The 17,137-nt window shown below is 36.6% G+C and overlaps 1 protein-coding gene across 1 annotated transcript; it reads right to left on the bottom strand.

The window, feature by feature from the left end:
- Window positions 1-860: 860 nt before the first annotated feature.
- AMTN (amelotin) lies at window positions 861-15,068 on the bottom strand. The gene is made up of 8 exons (XM_060147246.1): window positions 15,015-15,068; window positions 11,740-11,826; window positions 10,699-10,764; window positions 9,708-9,797; window positions 5,889-5,924; window positions 4,565-4,591; window positions 1,682-1,946; window positions 861-970 (listed from the first exon to the last, which is right to left on the bottom strand). Exons 1-8 carry the CDS (start codon window positions 15,066-15,068, stop codon window positions 963-965), a joined length of 633 nt encoding a protein of 210 aa, XP_060003229.1. The 3' UTR covers window positions 861-962.
- Between the last annotated feature and the right edge of the window lie 2,069 nt (window positions 15,069-17,137).

Here is a 17,137-nt window from a genome sequence, read left to right on the forward strand (position 1 = left end):
TTTTGTATATAGTGTTAGAGAATGTTCTAATTTCATTCTTTTACATGTAGCTGTCCAGTTTTCCCAGCACCACTTATTGAAGGACTTGTCTTTCTCCATTGTATATTCTTGTCTCTTTTGTCATAGATTAATTGACCATAGGTTCATGGGTTGATTTCTGGGCTTTCTATCCTGTTCCATTGATCTGTATGTCTGTTTTTGTGCCAGTACCATGCTGTTTTGATTACTGTAGCTTTGTAGTATAGTCTGAAGTCAGGGAACATGATTCCTCGAGCTCTTTAGCAGGTATTTTATCAATTTCATTTCTTACTCAGGCATACCAAATTAACGATTAAATGCCATAATCACTAGCTCTGTGTATAAGCAACTTGAGGACAGACAATATGAATTATAATTCTTGACTTCCACTGCATATTTTAGATGCATATGTAATTTGCTTTTAATTTGAATATTAAAAATTAAATTTGTGGCTCTTATGGGATAGAGTGGGTCATAAGGTAGTTGTGAGGAAATTAGAACTCTTCTTACACAGCTGGATGTCCACTCCCATGACTGCAGCATTGTCTGCTTCCAAAGAAAGTCTAGACCAAGAGTACCATCTAAGTATCCTGAAGTAATGGAGTTTCTGAAATTGTCCAACTTTCTTTCACCCGCAAAGAAGAAAAAGAGTCAGTTTCAAAATACATTTTAATATACATATCTTCTGGGTCTAAGGTGGCATAATGTTATATTTTAAAGATAAATTTATCCATTTAATTAGTATTCTTTGTCAGAAGTCAGTATTCCCCAGGAAGTGTATATCTTCTGAAATTTCAAGAAAAAATTTTTAGGTAAACTAAGAATTAATTTCTTCTGATACACTCCAGTATGTCTCAGTCTATTCCATAATATGATCAATGAAAATGATTCTTATGTATCACCACATTTGAGGTGGCTCAGTTGAAAAAATTTGAGACAGCTTACTAAATTCCTGGAAGAAAAAAAGACACTTTTTAAATGTAGGTAAAGGCATATTGAATTCAAACATGTTTTACTTGAGATCAAAATTTCTTTTTTTGGAGCAAGAGTATCAATAGCAAATCATTCTTTTGTCCATTTGGATATTTGGAACATGTGGGTCTGGACATCCTCACAGGTTAAATGATTATCTCTGTCTGTTGGTACTAGAAGAGCTGATTTTTGCAACATTTCTTAAGTCCCATTTGAGGGGAGTGGCACATGGGTTCATGCATTGCACTAATTCTAGTCTATTGCTAGTGGCAGCTTGCAAACTTCTGAAGCCTCAGAACCTTCCCTATGTTAGGAAGGTTCTGAGGCTCATCCATGCTTAGTGAGTGGAAAAGAGTATCTTGATTGATTAACTGTGTCCTGTGTGTGTTTGAAGGGTGCGGGGGGGATGGGAAATGGAGAACACTGTCTGTTTCCAAATATTTCCAGCTCCGACCTAACATGGAAAGTAAATTATGCCAGCAATTAAATGTCTTCTTTCTGGATAGATCCAATAGGGTTGGTAGCCCAGTAAAAATACTCCCTCACATTGCTGTAATCAAATGTGAGTGAGTAAGGGGGCTCCCTGATATTACTGGGATCTGTATTTGTCAAGGCAAGACAAAGAACTCCTCTCTCACTCTGCAAATGACTTTCACGGCCCTGGGGCACTTTCCTGGCTTGGAGAACTTACCTTTTGGTGACCCTGTGGTGGTTTCCTCAGTGGTGTGTATGCCCCTTTGGATGCCTACAGGGGTGGTCTCTGCAAAGTCGTCATCTGTGCCACTGGTAGTTGGGAAGGGGCCCTCTGAGTTTCCCCGGATGGCAGGATTTGCTCCTGCTTGTCCTGCAGGAAGGATTCCATTCTGGACATCTGGAGTAGCCTGACTGGTGGGAAGGATGGCTCCGGGAAACAAGGGATGGAAGATAAATCCTGTTAAGATTTGGGGGGTCGCTGGCTGGAATGAGAGAAGGAAATAGAAAACAAAGTCAAAGGAACACATTTAAAAGATGGTCAACCAGCTTTTTCTTCCTTGAGGGCAGCAAGTTTTGGTAGGATTTACAGATGGAGAGGGTAGAGTCAGAAAAAACAGTAAAGATCGAGTGTTCCTCAGAGGAAATCCCTCCCTCTCCCAAGCCAAGCCTGATGCTGTTTTCATTACTGGGATTCCTTGCTGTGCTTCATTTTCCTCAGAAAGGGAAAGCCAGAATCAAGCCAGTCACAGGAAGAGGAATAATGCATCATTTGTTCATATCAGGTGTATCTGGAGGTAGAACTAAGGGAGAAAATCCATACAATTACAGGGGGCTGCATTTCTGTTGTTGACCTAAAGCATCATCTCTCCTTTGCCCATATTTCTTTTTAGAGTAATTTAAGAGACTAAAAGTTAATGGAAAAATTAGTTCAAGTAGATTAATCAATTCTTATCTCATGGTTTTCACCCCTTCAAGTTTCTTTTGATGTATTTTTCAAAGGCATTGGAATATTCAGTCAGAAACGTTTCTTTTGGCAATTCAGCCACTGGTGTATTCCTTGAGGTTACTCAGTGGGTCTTCTCTCTTTTGGGCAGTCAGTGATTTGCCCACTGGTAATGAATGTTGTTGCTACTTACACTTGTTGTTGTTGTTTTTCCCCTGGGAATAAATTACTGTGCAAAGTTCTTCCTAAGAAGTAATAATTTGAAATCAGCTGGTTTTGGAGAGAGTTCAGGCAAGAACCAATTCTCTGGGACCTCTCAGTTCTGACAGCATTCTCACAGAATAAAAAGCATTGAGAATTCAAAATTAAGATACAGGTCCGTTTCTTTGAGTGTGGATCTCAATTGTTAGTTTGCATAAGCACCATCTGGAAGGCAGAAATATGCATTTTTAACCAGCTCTCCAAGTTGTCCTGGTTTGATGGTCCAGGACTGATGTTTGGAAAACACTGTCTTAGATTTATGAGGTATTGGAACCAGAATTAGACTTATGCTGAGTGAGAGATAGGAGTAGAGTACAGAAAATTTCAAATTGGGAGTTGGGACTTTCATACATTTGAAATAAAGAAAGTGACTTTCCTGGTGGCGCAGTGGTTAAGAACCTGCCTGCCAATGCAGGGGACACAGGTTCAAGCTCTGGTCCAGGAAGATCCCACATGCTGTGGAGAAACTAAGCCCATACACCACAACTACTGAGCTTGCTCTCTAGAGTCCTCAAGCCACTACTGAGCCCACGTGCCACAACAACTGAAGCCCGTGTGCTTAGAGTCCATGCGCTGCAACAACAGAAGCCACCACAATGAGAAGCCCACGCATCGCAACGAAGAGTAGCCCCCACTCGCCATAACTAGAGAAAGCCCGTGCAGCAACGAAGACCCAATGCAGCTAAATAAATAAATAAAATAAAGGTGAGTGGTGCCCATCATTAAAAAATAAGGCAAAAATAATAGACTATAAATTACCAGTGCACTATATATACTAAGGGTAAATATTTGTTCATAAAACGTGTGTGTGTGTGTGTTAGTTACATAAAAAATATAGCTATTACTGTGAGTTTCACCAAGAAAAGAAAAGAAAAAGAAAACCATTTTTCTATCCACTAGTATAGTGGACAGAAAAATGGTTTTCAATCTGGATTTACTTTTATTTTTTTGACCTTCGGACCTAATTTGCTTAAGCTTTCCGAGTCTCAGCTTCTTTTTATATAAAGTTGGTATCTCTACTCTACTTTGTAATCTGGTGAGGATTAAAGGCAACACATGTAAAAAAGTCTCTATTTTGTAATCTGGTGAGGATTAAAGGCAACACATGTAAAAAAATCTACTAAGGTGCCTGTTTTATAGAATCGGGTCAATAACTGGTTGATATGGGTATTCATGTATCAGTGTTGGCAAAACATCCCTGTTACTTGATTTTATTTATGGACAGTCTAGGCAAATCCCTACCTTTTTAATAATAGAGGTTTAAAAACTGTCTTCCCAGATATTGCCTCAACTATTTACTTTAGTGTCATGTTTAGATACCATATTAATTCAAATAATTTTTCTCTGAAAATGACTTATGCGGAAATGCATAGAAATGCCTAGTAATGGTACTATGAGTTTTATTTAGGGTCAGCCCTCTAGTTATTCGTATGTATAGAGAAGAGTTCATTCATCACCATAAGATGCTAGAAAAATAATACATTTTTCTATAAACATTAAACATCTAAGTCAAAAAATTAATCCTTCCTGCGCTAAATATCAATATGTATATTATTCTAAATCTGCATGCATTTCAGTAACTTACAATCCTACATTTTAATCAATACAAAGTTTAAAACTATGAATTGGCTTTCTGGATAGAACTGAATCTGACATCAATATGTGGAAAACAAAAGCTAAGTCAAATTAATGGGGACAAGTAGCTGGAGAAGGATGATGAAATCCCCAGCTAGACAAAAGCTAACCTAATGTGAGGACCTATAAAAGTGTTCAGTTTATGATAGTATGCACCAGATTTAGGGGTTGTGGTCAAAAGTGGCTATATGACGATAGAAAACAACATTGTGGTAGCAGTGAAAGGAATTTGAAATACTAGTAATTAATTTTTCTTTTTACCAATTCCTCTGAGCTTAGGATAGCACCCTAAAAAGAAAATAACACAAGTTATTAGACAGATTTTTAATATATTTGAGGCAAGGTTTAATATATTTGAGGCAATATATATATTATATATATTATAATAACTTAAAAACTTAAAATAGTTATAAATATTATAAAGAGATATGTGTTTATTTTCAACAATAATTTAAACTGCCTTTGTGATTTGTATCACAAAACTCAAGTTAGCACATGACATTGAACTACTAACGTTTATTATTTGAGTGATGGGAGGTCTTCTGCATTACAGAAGTTACATGTTTTCTATAATTAGGTAATAGATACACATGAGGGGAGACTTGGAAGATGCAGAAAGCAATAAAAAAAATCCCATCATGCAGAATGTGATATTTTTTCTTGCAGATGTTTTTCAAACATTTCTTTTTTACATACTAGAAGTCATGTAATTTTTACAACATGTCTTACCTTTTCTGTTAATACTACGCAGCAATCATTTAACCACATTACCAACAAATTTTAATAAATATAATTTTGAATGGTCACAAGTATTTGATTTTATGTTGTACAGTTTACGTAATAATTTTCCTTTTGTTTAAATGTAGGTTGCACCTAATATTCTTCTCTACCATAAAATTATTTTGATGAATTTATTTGTAAATAAACCTTAGCTGTATTTCAGATTATTTCCTTGGAATGTGTTCCCATATGTGGAATTAAGAGTTAATATGAATTTTATACTTGATTCTGCTTTTAGAAGTAAAAGCTGCCATCTGATGTTCATATTTGATCTTGGGTCTTGGTAATTTTATCAGTGATCTCAAGAATTACCTTTCACAAAGGAAAATAGAGAGAGAGGAAAGTGTGTCATTTTTAGGGAAAAGATATATAGTTAATAAATAAATTTGAGATAAAAATCCCCCAAATCATTAATTATTAGATCAGCCCATTAATTTAATATTTTCTTAACAGTGTGGTTTAAAGGATTGACTGGTTGCTTCATCTGTGACATTTACTAACTGTGTGATTGTAAATAAATAACTAACTGTAAGTATTGCCAGTTACTCATCTTCACATTAGAAATAAAAGTATTGTCTATAAAAGGTTGTTTTGAAAATTAGATGAGATAGTACATAATAAATAAAAAGTACTAGAACAGTGCCTGGCACATAGTAAGTGCTCAATAATTATTCTTGTTATTATCAGTGTCCATACAGTGCAAAGTAAATAGGAAACTTGGCAACTATCTGGTGAATTGAGATAGGATGAAATATTTCACACTAAGATGATTTAAAATAAAAATCATTTTACAAAATAATCCTACCTGGGCTCCAAGGTGTGCTACAATAACTGGTAACACCTGAAAAAAGAGTGAGAGACGTAGGAAAAAATATACTAAAAGGTAAGTTCTGGTAGTGATATAAATATTGAGACTTTTAAAAAGCATACAATATTTACTGAATAGATATTTGTTTAATGTATCATCTATGATCATATATATGGACTCACAGAGCAGGATGGGAATTGGAACTCATCCAGTTTGTAAAAAGAAGATTAGACCCAGAGATTTAGAAACCAATCCAAAGCAGCACATGTAAAAGGTAGAAGTTAGTAAATTGGATGAACAAAAAATAACTTTGATTTCAAGCTATCCCCAAACTTAAAATTATTCCAAGCAATCATGTTGATAAAATCCATGTGTTTCTTTTATATGACATCTCAGAAGATACATTAAAACATGTAATGGATATTTTAAAATATCACGATTTCTTGAAGCATGTGTACTTAGTCTCATAATTGTTGCCTGGATATTTTGATATTAAAATAGAACACTGGAAGGAAATTTTGGTTGATATTGTTCAACAACGCTCATCCTAACAGAGTTCTTAGAGCTAAGTGAGAAATACCACACTGGTCACTGATAACTGCGTACATGTTATGGATTTGTAGTTGGAAAGATCTGGGTGAGGTGTTGGTGTGCTCTAGCACTCTAAGAACTAACCATGGGGTCTGTCAGAAAGAACTAGGGTTTTAAGGTTTATTTTTATTTCTATAGAAACTCATAGAGTGTCACAAAAGTTATCAAAATGGGACTTTTAATATTCCAGACCTAAAAGATTTGAAAGTCTTATAAAAAGACTCTTAACTTTATTATTTCTCAAGAAGTTTGTACAGTAACACCCATAATGCCAAAAGGTATAAAGTACACACATTTAAGAAAAAGCCTTACTCTCTGTCAGATCCCTGGCTACTGACCAAAAGCAACTCATCTTCAGGGTGGTAATGGAAAAGTGGATTGAAGGGAAGGGACACAGGATTTGGGAGAAAACAAAATTGAAATTTCTTCTTTAAAGGCAAATTGGAAGGAAAAGAAAGATACAAAAGGAAACCACAAATGTCTAAGTAAAAATTGTAAGAATTAAGTAATGTAGCACCAATGTAACAAGGAGAAAAAGTGTTAGTTTTCGACAGAGATATTGTTTGAAATAATAATAGCTAACACATATTGAATGAGTACCATGTATAGGCACTGTTCTAAATGTTTTATGTAGATTTACTCATTTAATCCTAACAGCTCTAGTGGTAGATTCTAATTAATCTCTATTCTATATGATGAAGAAAGGGAGTCACAGAGGATTAGGTAACTTGGCCACATAGGCAGTAAGTGGAGAGCTGGGATTTGACCAGAAGTTTTGGCATTCTAGAGTTCACTCTTAGCCACTCTGGCCTGCCTTAGATAAATGAACTCTGTGGGCAGCTGCCCAGGTTTCTGGCAGGGATGTAAGGTCCTCTACAGAGGGAGAGACAGGGTCGGAGGGACTGGGGCTGCGCAGGAGAAGGCATGTATGGGGACCCTTGGTGGTGGCATAGCCTAGAGACATCGAAGAATCCCCACAGAGAAGGAGGATTGATTTATATTATTGCATGTTGGGGAGCGTGGAATGTCGAACCGTCTCTACTGAATCTTTAGTAACATCTACAGTGCCCACATATGCCTTTGACTCCGGTGGATATATTCTTTGGTGGATATGAAGATGTACTAAGCCTGACTTCCAGGTTAGAGCAGGCCAGCAATTGAAACTGAACCTGGGCAATTGGCAGATGGATTACACCAGGGTCATGTAGTAAAGAGATTCTCATTTTATTTGCTACTCTCTCTAGTCTTTTTCTGAGGATGACTTTTATTATTAAGATATAAATAAGCAGCAGATACTTTGAGTGAAGGCTCTAATATATCTGTAAGGAATAAGTAATGACTGATAGACAGGTATACACATCAATATTAAAAAAAGAAATGTAAAAATTAGTTATATTACATATTTTTACAAATATGAATAAATGAAGCAGTATAGAGTTTCTTGTGTTGTTATTTTGGACAAAAGGCACAGAAAAAAGTATTAGTTGCATATGATATAGAATTTAAATTGAGCAGCTTAAAATAATTTTGTCAATTAAACTCAGCTTTGATTATAATTACTAATTAATATAAGCTTGCTACTATAAGTTGGACGTGTCCATAGTGGTAGGAAGATGGTTAGGGTATAGTCATGCTTCATTATTTGGGAATGTGTATTAAAATTCTTACAGTTTTGAATATCTTTGGACCCACAAATTCTATTCCTAAGAACTGGTCTTAAAGAAATAATCACTGGGCTTCCCTGGTGGCGCAGTGGTTAAGAATCTGCCTGCCAATGCAGGGGACATGGGTTCGTGCCCTGGTCCAGGAAGATCCCACATGCCGCAGAGCGGCTAGGCCCATGAGCCACAACTACTGAGCCTGTGCGTCTGGAGCCTGTGCTCCGCAATGGGAGAGGCCACGACAGTGAGAGGCCCGTGCACCGCGATGAAGAGTGGCCCCCGCTCACTGCAGCTGGAGAAAGCCCTCACACAGAAATGAAGACCCAACACTGCCAAAAATAAATATAAAATAAATAAATAAATTTAAAAAAAAAAGAAATAATCACTGAAGTGGTCAAAGACTTAGTCAAAGAATGTTCACTGTAGAATTGTTTATAGCAGCAAAAATTTTGGAAAAAAACCCAATGTTTTCAATATGATGGAATACTAGCAATCATTAAAAACAATGTTATAAGTGATTCACGATGTTATAAGTGAATATTCAAAATATAGGAAAGACTATTCAAAATGTATTAAGCGAAAAAATTAGATTATAGAACATCAGATATAGTAAGAACATATTGTCTTTAAAAAGTGTACTTATATGCATAGAAAAAGAGTGGAAGGACATAACCTAGAATGTTGACAGTGTTTAATTCTGGCTGGTAAGCTTATGGGTAAATTTTATTTTTTCTTTTTCCTTATCTGTGTTTTCTAAATTCTCTATAGTTAACATATACTATGTATGTAATAATCAAGAAAGCTTCTACAAAACATTAGACCATTACGTGGGAATGATAGGGGCTGAGGTCATGTGTTAGGGAGAATTAGTTAACAGTAACCAATTTAGTCATAAAGGGATCATTATATATTTCTTTAGAGTAATTTAACTATTTAGAGAAGTTCCAAGAAGACAAAATTTGGACTTTGCAGTTAAAATGCAAACACTTTGGAAAGAGGTGATGTCCTACGTATGTCATTTATATCTTCATGTGAGGGTTTTTTGGGGGGTTTTCCTGAAAGCAAATAATGATGGCAGGAGAGAAGGAACAAGAGAACCCTTGGGGATTCGAGAGGAGTCATGAAAAAAGCACACAAAAAGGATGAGATTAGATTTGCTGGAAATAGACTTTATCCATCTCTTATTTTTTCTTTGGAATGATTTTGGTCACCCAGAAGGTCTTCAATAGAAACAGAGCAAGCTGGAGAAGAATCCTGGTACCTCTCAATCCCCCCATTTATTCTTTACTTCTCGATCTTCCCCAACTCTTCATATTTCCTGTTACCTATTACAAATGTATTCTAGAGAGGTTATGGGGCAGCATGCTATTTTCTTGGTGTGTTCTCATGGGATTTCAGCAAGAACCAAATTGCCAAAGACTGCTTTAAATTTAGTAGGACATCCCTCTGCAAATTATCAGGGTAGAACTTTAAAGAACCTTGAAAATATTCTTTCTTCCCCTTTAGGCTTTCACCTGAGGGAAAATGCTCCCCATTGTTAAACTTAGTAGGTCTTTGAACTCACTTGTGTTTGCAGCTGCTGCTGTACCTTCAATCCCTCCAGGGTCAGTGGGAGGGTCTGGGTACCAGGTGCCATCCCTGCAGCAGGATTTAGCTGTAGGGCAACGAGGAAGATTTTCATTGTGTTGTTTCAGTTCAAACATCCAGGACTCGAATTCATATTTAATAAATGTAAAAGGGAGGATTAGCTATGCAAATATATAGTATACTACACTGCATTTGGAATTAGATATAGAAATGAAGTTCAAAGACTTGTTTAATCTACTAGTACAACAATCAAGTCCAGGACTAATTTTCTTATATTAAGTTTTTCTTTGGCATTTAACCCATTCTCCTGAGGATTACTTAAGTGATTCTATATTTGCCTTCCCTTTTTGGCTGCAACAGCAAGGGTTCCTGGAATTTTTCTGATGACTTTCTTATGAAGGACTGAGTTCCTTCATAGGTATCCCCATGAAAATTGTGAGGCTCAGAATAAAGTATCTAGTCTGAATATGGTCTAGTACTATATTTAAATCAGACCAGTGGAAAAAATCCATTTTAAGCAGGAAAGAAACATTATTTTATCCCCCAAACAGATTAAACTATACAGATATTCTATGAAAAGAATGTAGATATTTCTACCTCTTCTTGTTTGCTCTTGTTTTTGGGGCAATGAGAGCAGTCATAGTGTTTGTGTGGGTATGTGGATGTTGTATGGGCCATGAGGAAGATGTGTCAGAGGAATGGGGAGGGGAGCTCGGAGAGGAGGTGAGAAGAACTAAAGAAGTAAAGACTTAAGAATTAGATTAATTCCTTTAGAGATTCTCTTGCTAAGAAAATTTTCTAATGATGTATTGAATAGCATTGAACTCTCTTTGACTTTCCTCTGTCACTACAATGAATATGTGTGCATGTGTACATCTATGGATACACACACACACACACATACCCTCCACATTAGGTATTATTTTTATTTAACAATGGATATTAAAATGATAAAAAAGAGTACTTACCAGTTGCAGGTCTGACCCCAGTGTGAGCATCTGTGTCAATGGAATTAGACTTAAAGAAGGGAAGACCTGCAGGGCATTGAAATTGATGTGTGAGACAAGAGGTTGTCTGGTTTTACAGTGCTGTCAGTGGAGGATATCCTCAAGTAACCTATACTCCAGTCACAGGTGGATTTACCACGAAGGTAAAGCTTCAGGCCCTCTCACTAACATTGCCCCCTTCCGTGGCCCTAGGAGGCACTCTAGCAATGTGTCAAGTTTAAGGTATTTATCAGCTTAAAAATATGTAATTTACTCTTATTTCTTATCTAATTATAAATTATTCACATTAGTAACTAATTTTACATATCTAACTTTGTATTATTTTTCAAAGAAGGTCCCCAGAGCTTCTAGTTCCTTAAGGAGGGAGGTCAGCTACTGACATGAGTATTGTATAATGTCCATAGACCAAAAAGAGAACTTTAGACTGGTATTATTGTATTATTTCACAAAGTCTAGACATAGGTAAGGAGAGGTCCTTTTGAACAGAGCAAGGGTGGGAAGAAGGGGGTGGGTAGCCAGGAGACCATGCAGTTTTCATATGTATTTAAATATGTTTCAAAGACAGATTTTACAGTAACACATCAGCTCATCAACAACAATGAAATTTAAGAAAACCACAAGGAAATCTGCAATTATTTTTATAGATTACTTCTTAATCCCTGCTAGTTCTGGCAAATGCCATACATGATTAAGTCACAGTACTTCAAGGGCATAGATGACCAAGCTGTTTCAATAGGTGTAGCTATTGCTTTTCAGAGTTTACTAGATTTGGTTGCTAAACCAAATTATTATTCAGACAAAAGGAAAAAGAATGAAGATGTGTTGCTTTTCTTGCTCAAAGTTTTGAAAACAAGTATTTTCTTGTTTTTATTTTCCCCCAAATAAAGATTTTCACTCTGTTGCTCAGTCATGAGACTTTGGCTGAATCTTGATTTTAAATCCACTAGTCTTAACATGTTTCCTTTGCTGGTCTGTAAATGTTCCCCATTGTAGGACTCTTACCTGATTTGGCTGTTGTTGGTTTAGCAGTGTTGCCTGACCTGGAACCAGCTTTGTTGGAGGAACTACCAAAGCAGGGTTGAGCTGCATCTGTGATAACAAATTTTTGCAGAAGCAGGGTTGTGTTTGAGGTTTTGCATCCATTTATTTCCAGGAGGTAACAAGTTGACCCAAATGCAAAAATATCTGTCTTTAGCCTCTGTGTGTTTTGGAGCAGTTTTAACTCCGTGGAACATTTCGTGCATGACAGGAGATGGAATTGTGGAGCAGCAAAGTGCCAGACCAAGAGGGATGCTCTGGGGAGGGACAGAGGGTGAGATAGGGCACATGGATTTCTGGAGGTAGTTCCTAGGTTCCCATTTCTTTTCTGAAAGTGCTTTCCTCCTTTTCCAGGACATGAAATATATAGTCCACACCTTAGCTCTATACACATTTGCTTTTCCCCAAAGCTTGAAGGTAAGCTGCCATGATTTCTACTGCATTTTCACAAAGCTTCCTAATTTTACCTCGTGCCTGAAAAGTCACTTCCTGTAATGGAAATTCTGTCCCCTTCCTGGCCAGGGTATTTTCCTAGTGTATTGAGAATAACTGAATTTTAGGGGTAAAAATCTCCTTGAATCCAATTGATCTAGTTGTATTGTTTTATAGAAGAGGGAAGTGAGAAGCAGTGTCAGCTGCCAAGGTGATATTTTGAGTTGCAGAGCCTGTACTAGGATCCCTGCAAGTGCTTTTAGTCCTTGAAGAAATGAATCCTTCTATTTGTTTTTCTTTGTATTCCATCTGTATTCAGGTGGAAGCTCTCTGGCCAGGTTGACTCTGGTTGGCATTTGCTCCTGGCTGCATCCCCAAGGGCAGTGTGCTGTGGGCCCCCCAGCACTGCATTAACCCTTGGATCACTTGGATATATCCTGGAGCTACCAATGACTCTTGATTTCACTTTGGTCTTTTCTCTCAGTTGTAAGAGGTAAGATTGGTACTATCTGTCCTTAGGGGTCCCTTTAAGCCTTAAGATTATGTAAGTATAAATTCTGCAAATGTGTTTTCATCCACTACAATCCACTGTCAGCATGGCAGTCAGAGGGATCCTTTTAAAACAACAGTCTGGTGTGTTTACGTCTTTGTTCAATCCGTGGCTTGACTTCTTTTTCAGCCAGGGACAATACAATGGCCTAAAATGCCCTCAGGCCCTGGGCCCCCAGTGCCTCTCTGACCTTCCATCCTACCTGATTTTCTCTTGTTCACTCTCCTACTGTTATTTAGGCTACTTGCTGTCTCTGGGACACTCAAGTCTGCTTCTTGCCTCAGAGCCTCATCTCCACCTGTTCCCTCTGTCTGGAATGCTTTTTCCCCCATCATTGGCTCACTTTATCACCAGCTTCATGTTGTTGCTCGAGCTCACCTTCTTTTTGAGGCCTAGCCTGACTATTCTTCTGAGTATGCAACCTGTCCCATCTCCAGTATGTACCCTATTACCAAACTTTTGATTTACTGAAAACAATTGCTAGGCTGCTTTAAGTGTTCAATTCATTTTATATACCTTTATGATAATTCAATAAATTCATGTACAAATCATTTTTAAAAACCTTGTCTATGTGTCCTGAGTTTTATTTAATAAATACGATACTATACCTAATAGACATTTTAATGTTACTTCCCACATTCCCTGCACCACTGTTTCTAACTGCGCTCCCAATCTGCATTAACCTGCACAGCACTCCTCAATCTGCTTTGAATGATAGCTGTGCTCCAGGAAAGTTTTATTTGTCTTGGGTCTTTACAAATTTTATAGTAATTTAAATTCACTAGAGACACCTTATTTAGAAGAACCTTTTGACAAACTTCTTCGGTGAAGCGCAAAATCCATGTTTTACAAAGAATTTAAGTTCCTAATTTACCTTGTTTAAACATCACAGTTTTGTAGACGACTTCTTTAAAGGAAAAATGTATATTTGTTTTTGTTTTTGTTTTTGCGGTACGTGGGCCTCTCACTGTTGTGACCTCTCCCGTTGCGGAGCACAGGCTCCGGATGTGCAGGCTCAGCGGCCATGGCTCACAGGCCTAGCCGCTCCGTGGCATATGGGATCTTCCTGGACTGGGGCACGAACCCGTGTCCCCTGCATTGGCAGGGGACTCTCAACCACTGCACCACGAGGGAAGCCCGACAAATGTATATTTGCAATGAAATAAGAAGGAGGTTGGTTATTCATGTTTTGTTCCATCCCCTTCCCCCAAGATCACCCTGTTCAGGTCCTTCATAGAACTAATCATGGTTATAATTTATAATTTAACATTAAAAATATTTTTTAGTATTTATAGCCCTTGTAAACACCATGAAGGATCATGCCTTTTTTTCTTACCATTGTATCTTCAGCAACTAGCACAATATATGGTATACAGAGAGTTTTCAGTAAATATTTGCTGATTGTATGGATGAGTAAGGAAGTGTTAAGTGAGCTTGAGGCTTAACTGAGAATTATTTCTTTTTGTTCTGCTAATGCATAGTAAATATTTAAAATTTTTTTCTTATTGTCCACACTGAAGCATCTCAAACAAAGGGAAATTCACTTAGAGACCCAAACCACCCATATTATGTCTATAAAATATTGAAGGACAGTTGGAATACACGTTTGAATACTAGTGCTCTTTTTTGTTCAAAAAACTGTTATATATGTGAACAGGTTTTGTGATGAAATGTTTTAAGTAAAAAATATTGACTGCTTTCTAATATTCCCTTACTATTGCATGATTTGGTAGACATTTTACAGTTTATACAATCTAGATGTTTCATGCTTCCAATTAGAAAAATCAGAATGTTTTAGTTTACATCTTTGGTCATGACAAAATAATTAGTTGGCAAGAAAATCTTAACTTCTTTTTGGAAGTAGAATCATTATCCACTTTGAGCAGACATAATCTAAAGCATTCCTTTTTCTCCTAATTTCTACCCTATTTCTCTGCCAAAAATAATCAAAATTAATTTATTATTCAAAATAAATCAAATAATCAATAATTTATTATTCAAAAATAAATCAAAATAATAATAAAAATTAATTTATTATAAAATTAATCCACTCAATCCACGATAGAGTGGATGTATTTTAACAATGTAAGTACATTGAAATATGCAGTAACACTTCATTAGTTTATCATCTTTCAACTTTGAAAATAAAAACAGGAAACTAAAGGAATGGGTCACGAAGCAGTTTTAGCAGAGGGCAAGGAGAGAGAGAGATGCAGCTCAGGCTGGTTGGTTCATAAAATATACATTTTTCACTTACTGGTAATGATAGAGTTGATCCTAGAAGACAAAACAGGAGAATCGTAGCCTTCATGTTCAAATTACTACCTGAAACAACAAAATAGTGTTATTCTTTCACTCTATTTTTTTCTTTTTGAGACAAGGTGGTACTTGAAAAAAAAGAATGCTCTATTTGAAACATAGTCATTTCTGTTACCTTTTTCTTCACTAGACAAAATGTACAGGTGAGACAATATGCAAAGTCCAGTTGATTTCTCTAGTTTCTATGATGAAAAATTTTACCCTTTCATGAGCTGTGAGTTTGTAGTAGGAATTTAAACTTGACTCCAGGAGGCTGGCAACTGAGGGACCAATGAGGACTTAGCTGTTTGTGAAATCATTTGGTTTCTTTCATTTCCCAACACTTCATTAGGTGAGTTATTAGCGGCAGACATCATGTTACCCAATGTCTACCATTTGAATAGAGGGTATTTCAGGAAGATATACTTTGTGTAATTAAAAAAAAGTGCAGACAATGAAAAATTACAATCCTTCTTCACCTCCATCTCCTTCCCAAATGGCTTCCCAGACATCCCTAGTTTATCATGTATACATAATAAATCAAACATCAAAATATAACTGTGTATGTTAAAAAATAAGACCTATTATGTTTATTGCTCTGAAATTTACTTTTTTACTTAACAAATAATGGATGACCATATATGTCATACAGATTTTATTTCATATATTTAATGACTACATTATATTACATTTCCTTTTGATGGAAATTTAATCCATTCCCATTTTAATTTGTAATTATAAAAGTGGTACAATGAACATCCTTATAAATTTTTTTCACACACGTGGGAGTATTGCTGTAGGTATTATTCCTAGAAGTACTGTAGTAAAGGATATGTATGTTTTAAGTTTCAATAAGTATGGCCAAATTTCCTTCCAGAAAAGTTGAATGGTGTACTTTATTTTAAATGGGGAAAAAATCTACTTTAATCTAAGCAAAATGCAGGGATCCACTGAGGTTTCTTTCACAGAAAGAACAATGAGGTGCTCACCATAGGTTTTCCGGTCCCCAGGCTTCCCCTGGAGTTTTTGAGATATGCCTCTTCTCTAACGATTTATATATGGATGGAGGTGGGGTCTGTTCAACAAATTTTGAGTCCAATTAAAGATAAATCTGTGTCATGCCAGGATTTCACATGGAAGACCATCTTAGTTCCTATTTTTTGTTGGCCATTCTGTGCTGAACAGGGATAGAACATGTGCCCCCTGCAGTGGAAGGGTGGAGTGTTAACCATTGCACCACCAGGGAAGTCCCATGGAAGGCCATCTTAGATTTGGCTAGTTTTAGGGGACAGAATGTCTGTCTGAGACGATTAGTTGTTCCCAAAACCTTTTCTGTAACTATTCATTACACAATCAACTTTTGTTACTGTCTGGTAAGAATGAGAGAAACACAAAGGTTAACCCGTGTATGCTTGGTAAATGTAATCCTAGGAGTAGTCACAGGTACGAAGGGGAGCGTGGTTAATTTTGTTGGGGACAGACAGCAGAGAAACCCAGTAGAGGAGGTGACCTTTGAACTAGGTTTTGAAGAATAAAAATAATCCGTTCATTAAGAATGCAAGGAGAGCAGAACAAGTGTTTACATATGAAGGAGAGATGTTATTGTTGCTTATCACTGGAACCAAATGAGGTGAGGCTAGCAGTGAAAGGTTGGAGAGATACCTAATTTTAATCACCTGTAGTACTTTTGATTGTTTGCTTCTATTATTTACTTTGGCTCTTGATCAGACATTATCTCACACAGCTCCTTCATTATTTCCTGACTGTATGTTTCTCTTGAAATAGATGGAGAGTTCCTGGGGCCTTGTCTTATATTTCTTTAGTGTCTTCTATATTAATAACTTTGTAGAGCAGCAGATGGTCACTGCATGTTGATGGATAAATGGTAGAGGTATATACTCTAGGGAGTTGGAGCAAGGTAGAGTTCAGAGAAGAGATGAGACTTTAAGTGGATTTGAAGGATATATATGATTGATGGGACAGAGAATAGCTTGGTAAAGAAGGTGAAATTAAGAGGAACAATGAAACATAAGAGCTAAAGTATGTGGAAGGGAAGCAACTTTATGTTCTCACAGGCTTTCA

Source organism: Lagenorhynchus albirostris, chromosome 4 (genome assembly GCF_949774975.1).
Source record: "Lagenorhynchus albirostris chromosome 4, mLagAlb1.1, whole genome shotgun sequence".
NCBI lineage: Eukaryota > Metazoa > Chordata > Mammalia > Artiodactyla > Delphinidae > Lagenorhynchus > Lagenorhynchus albirostris.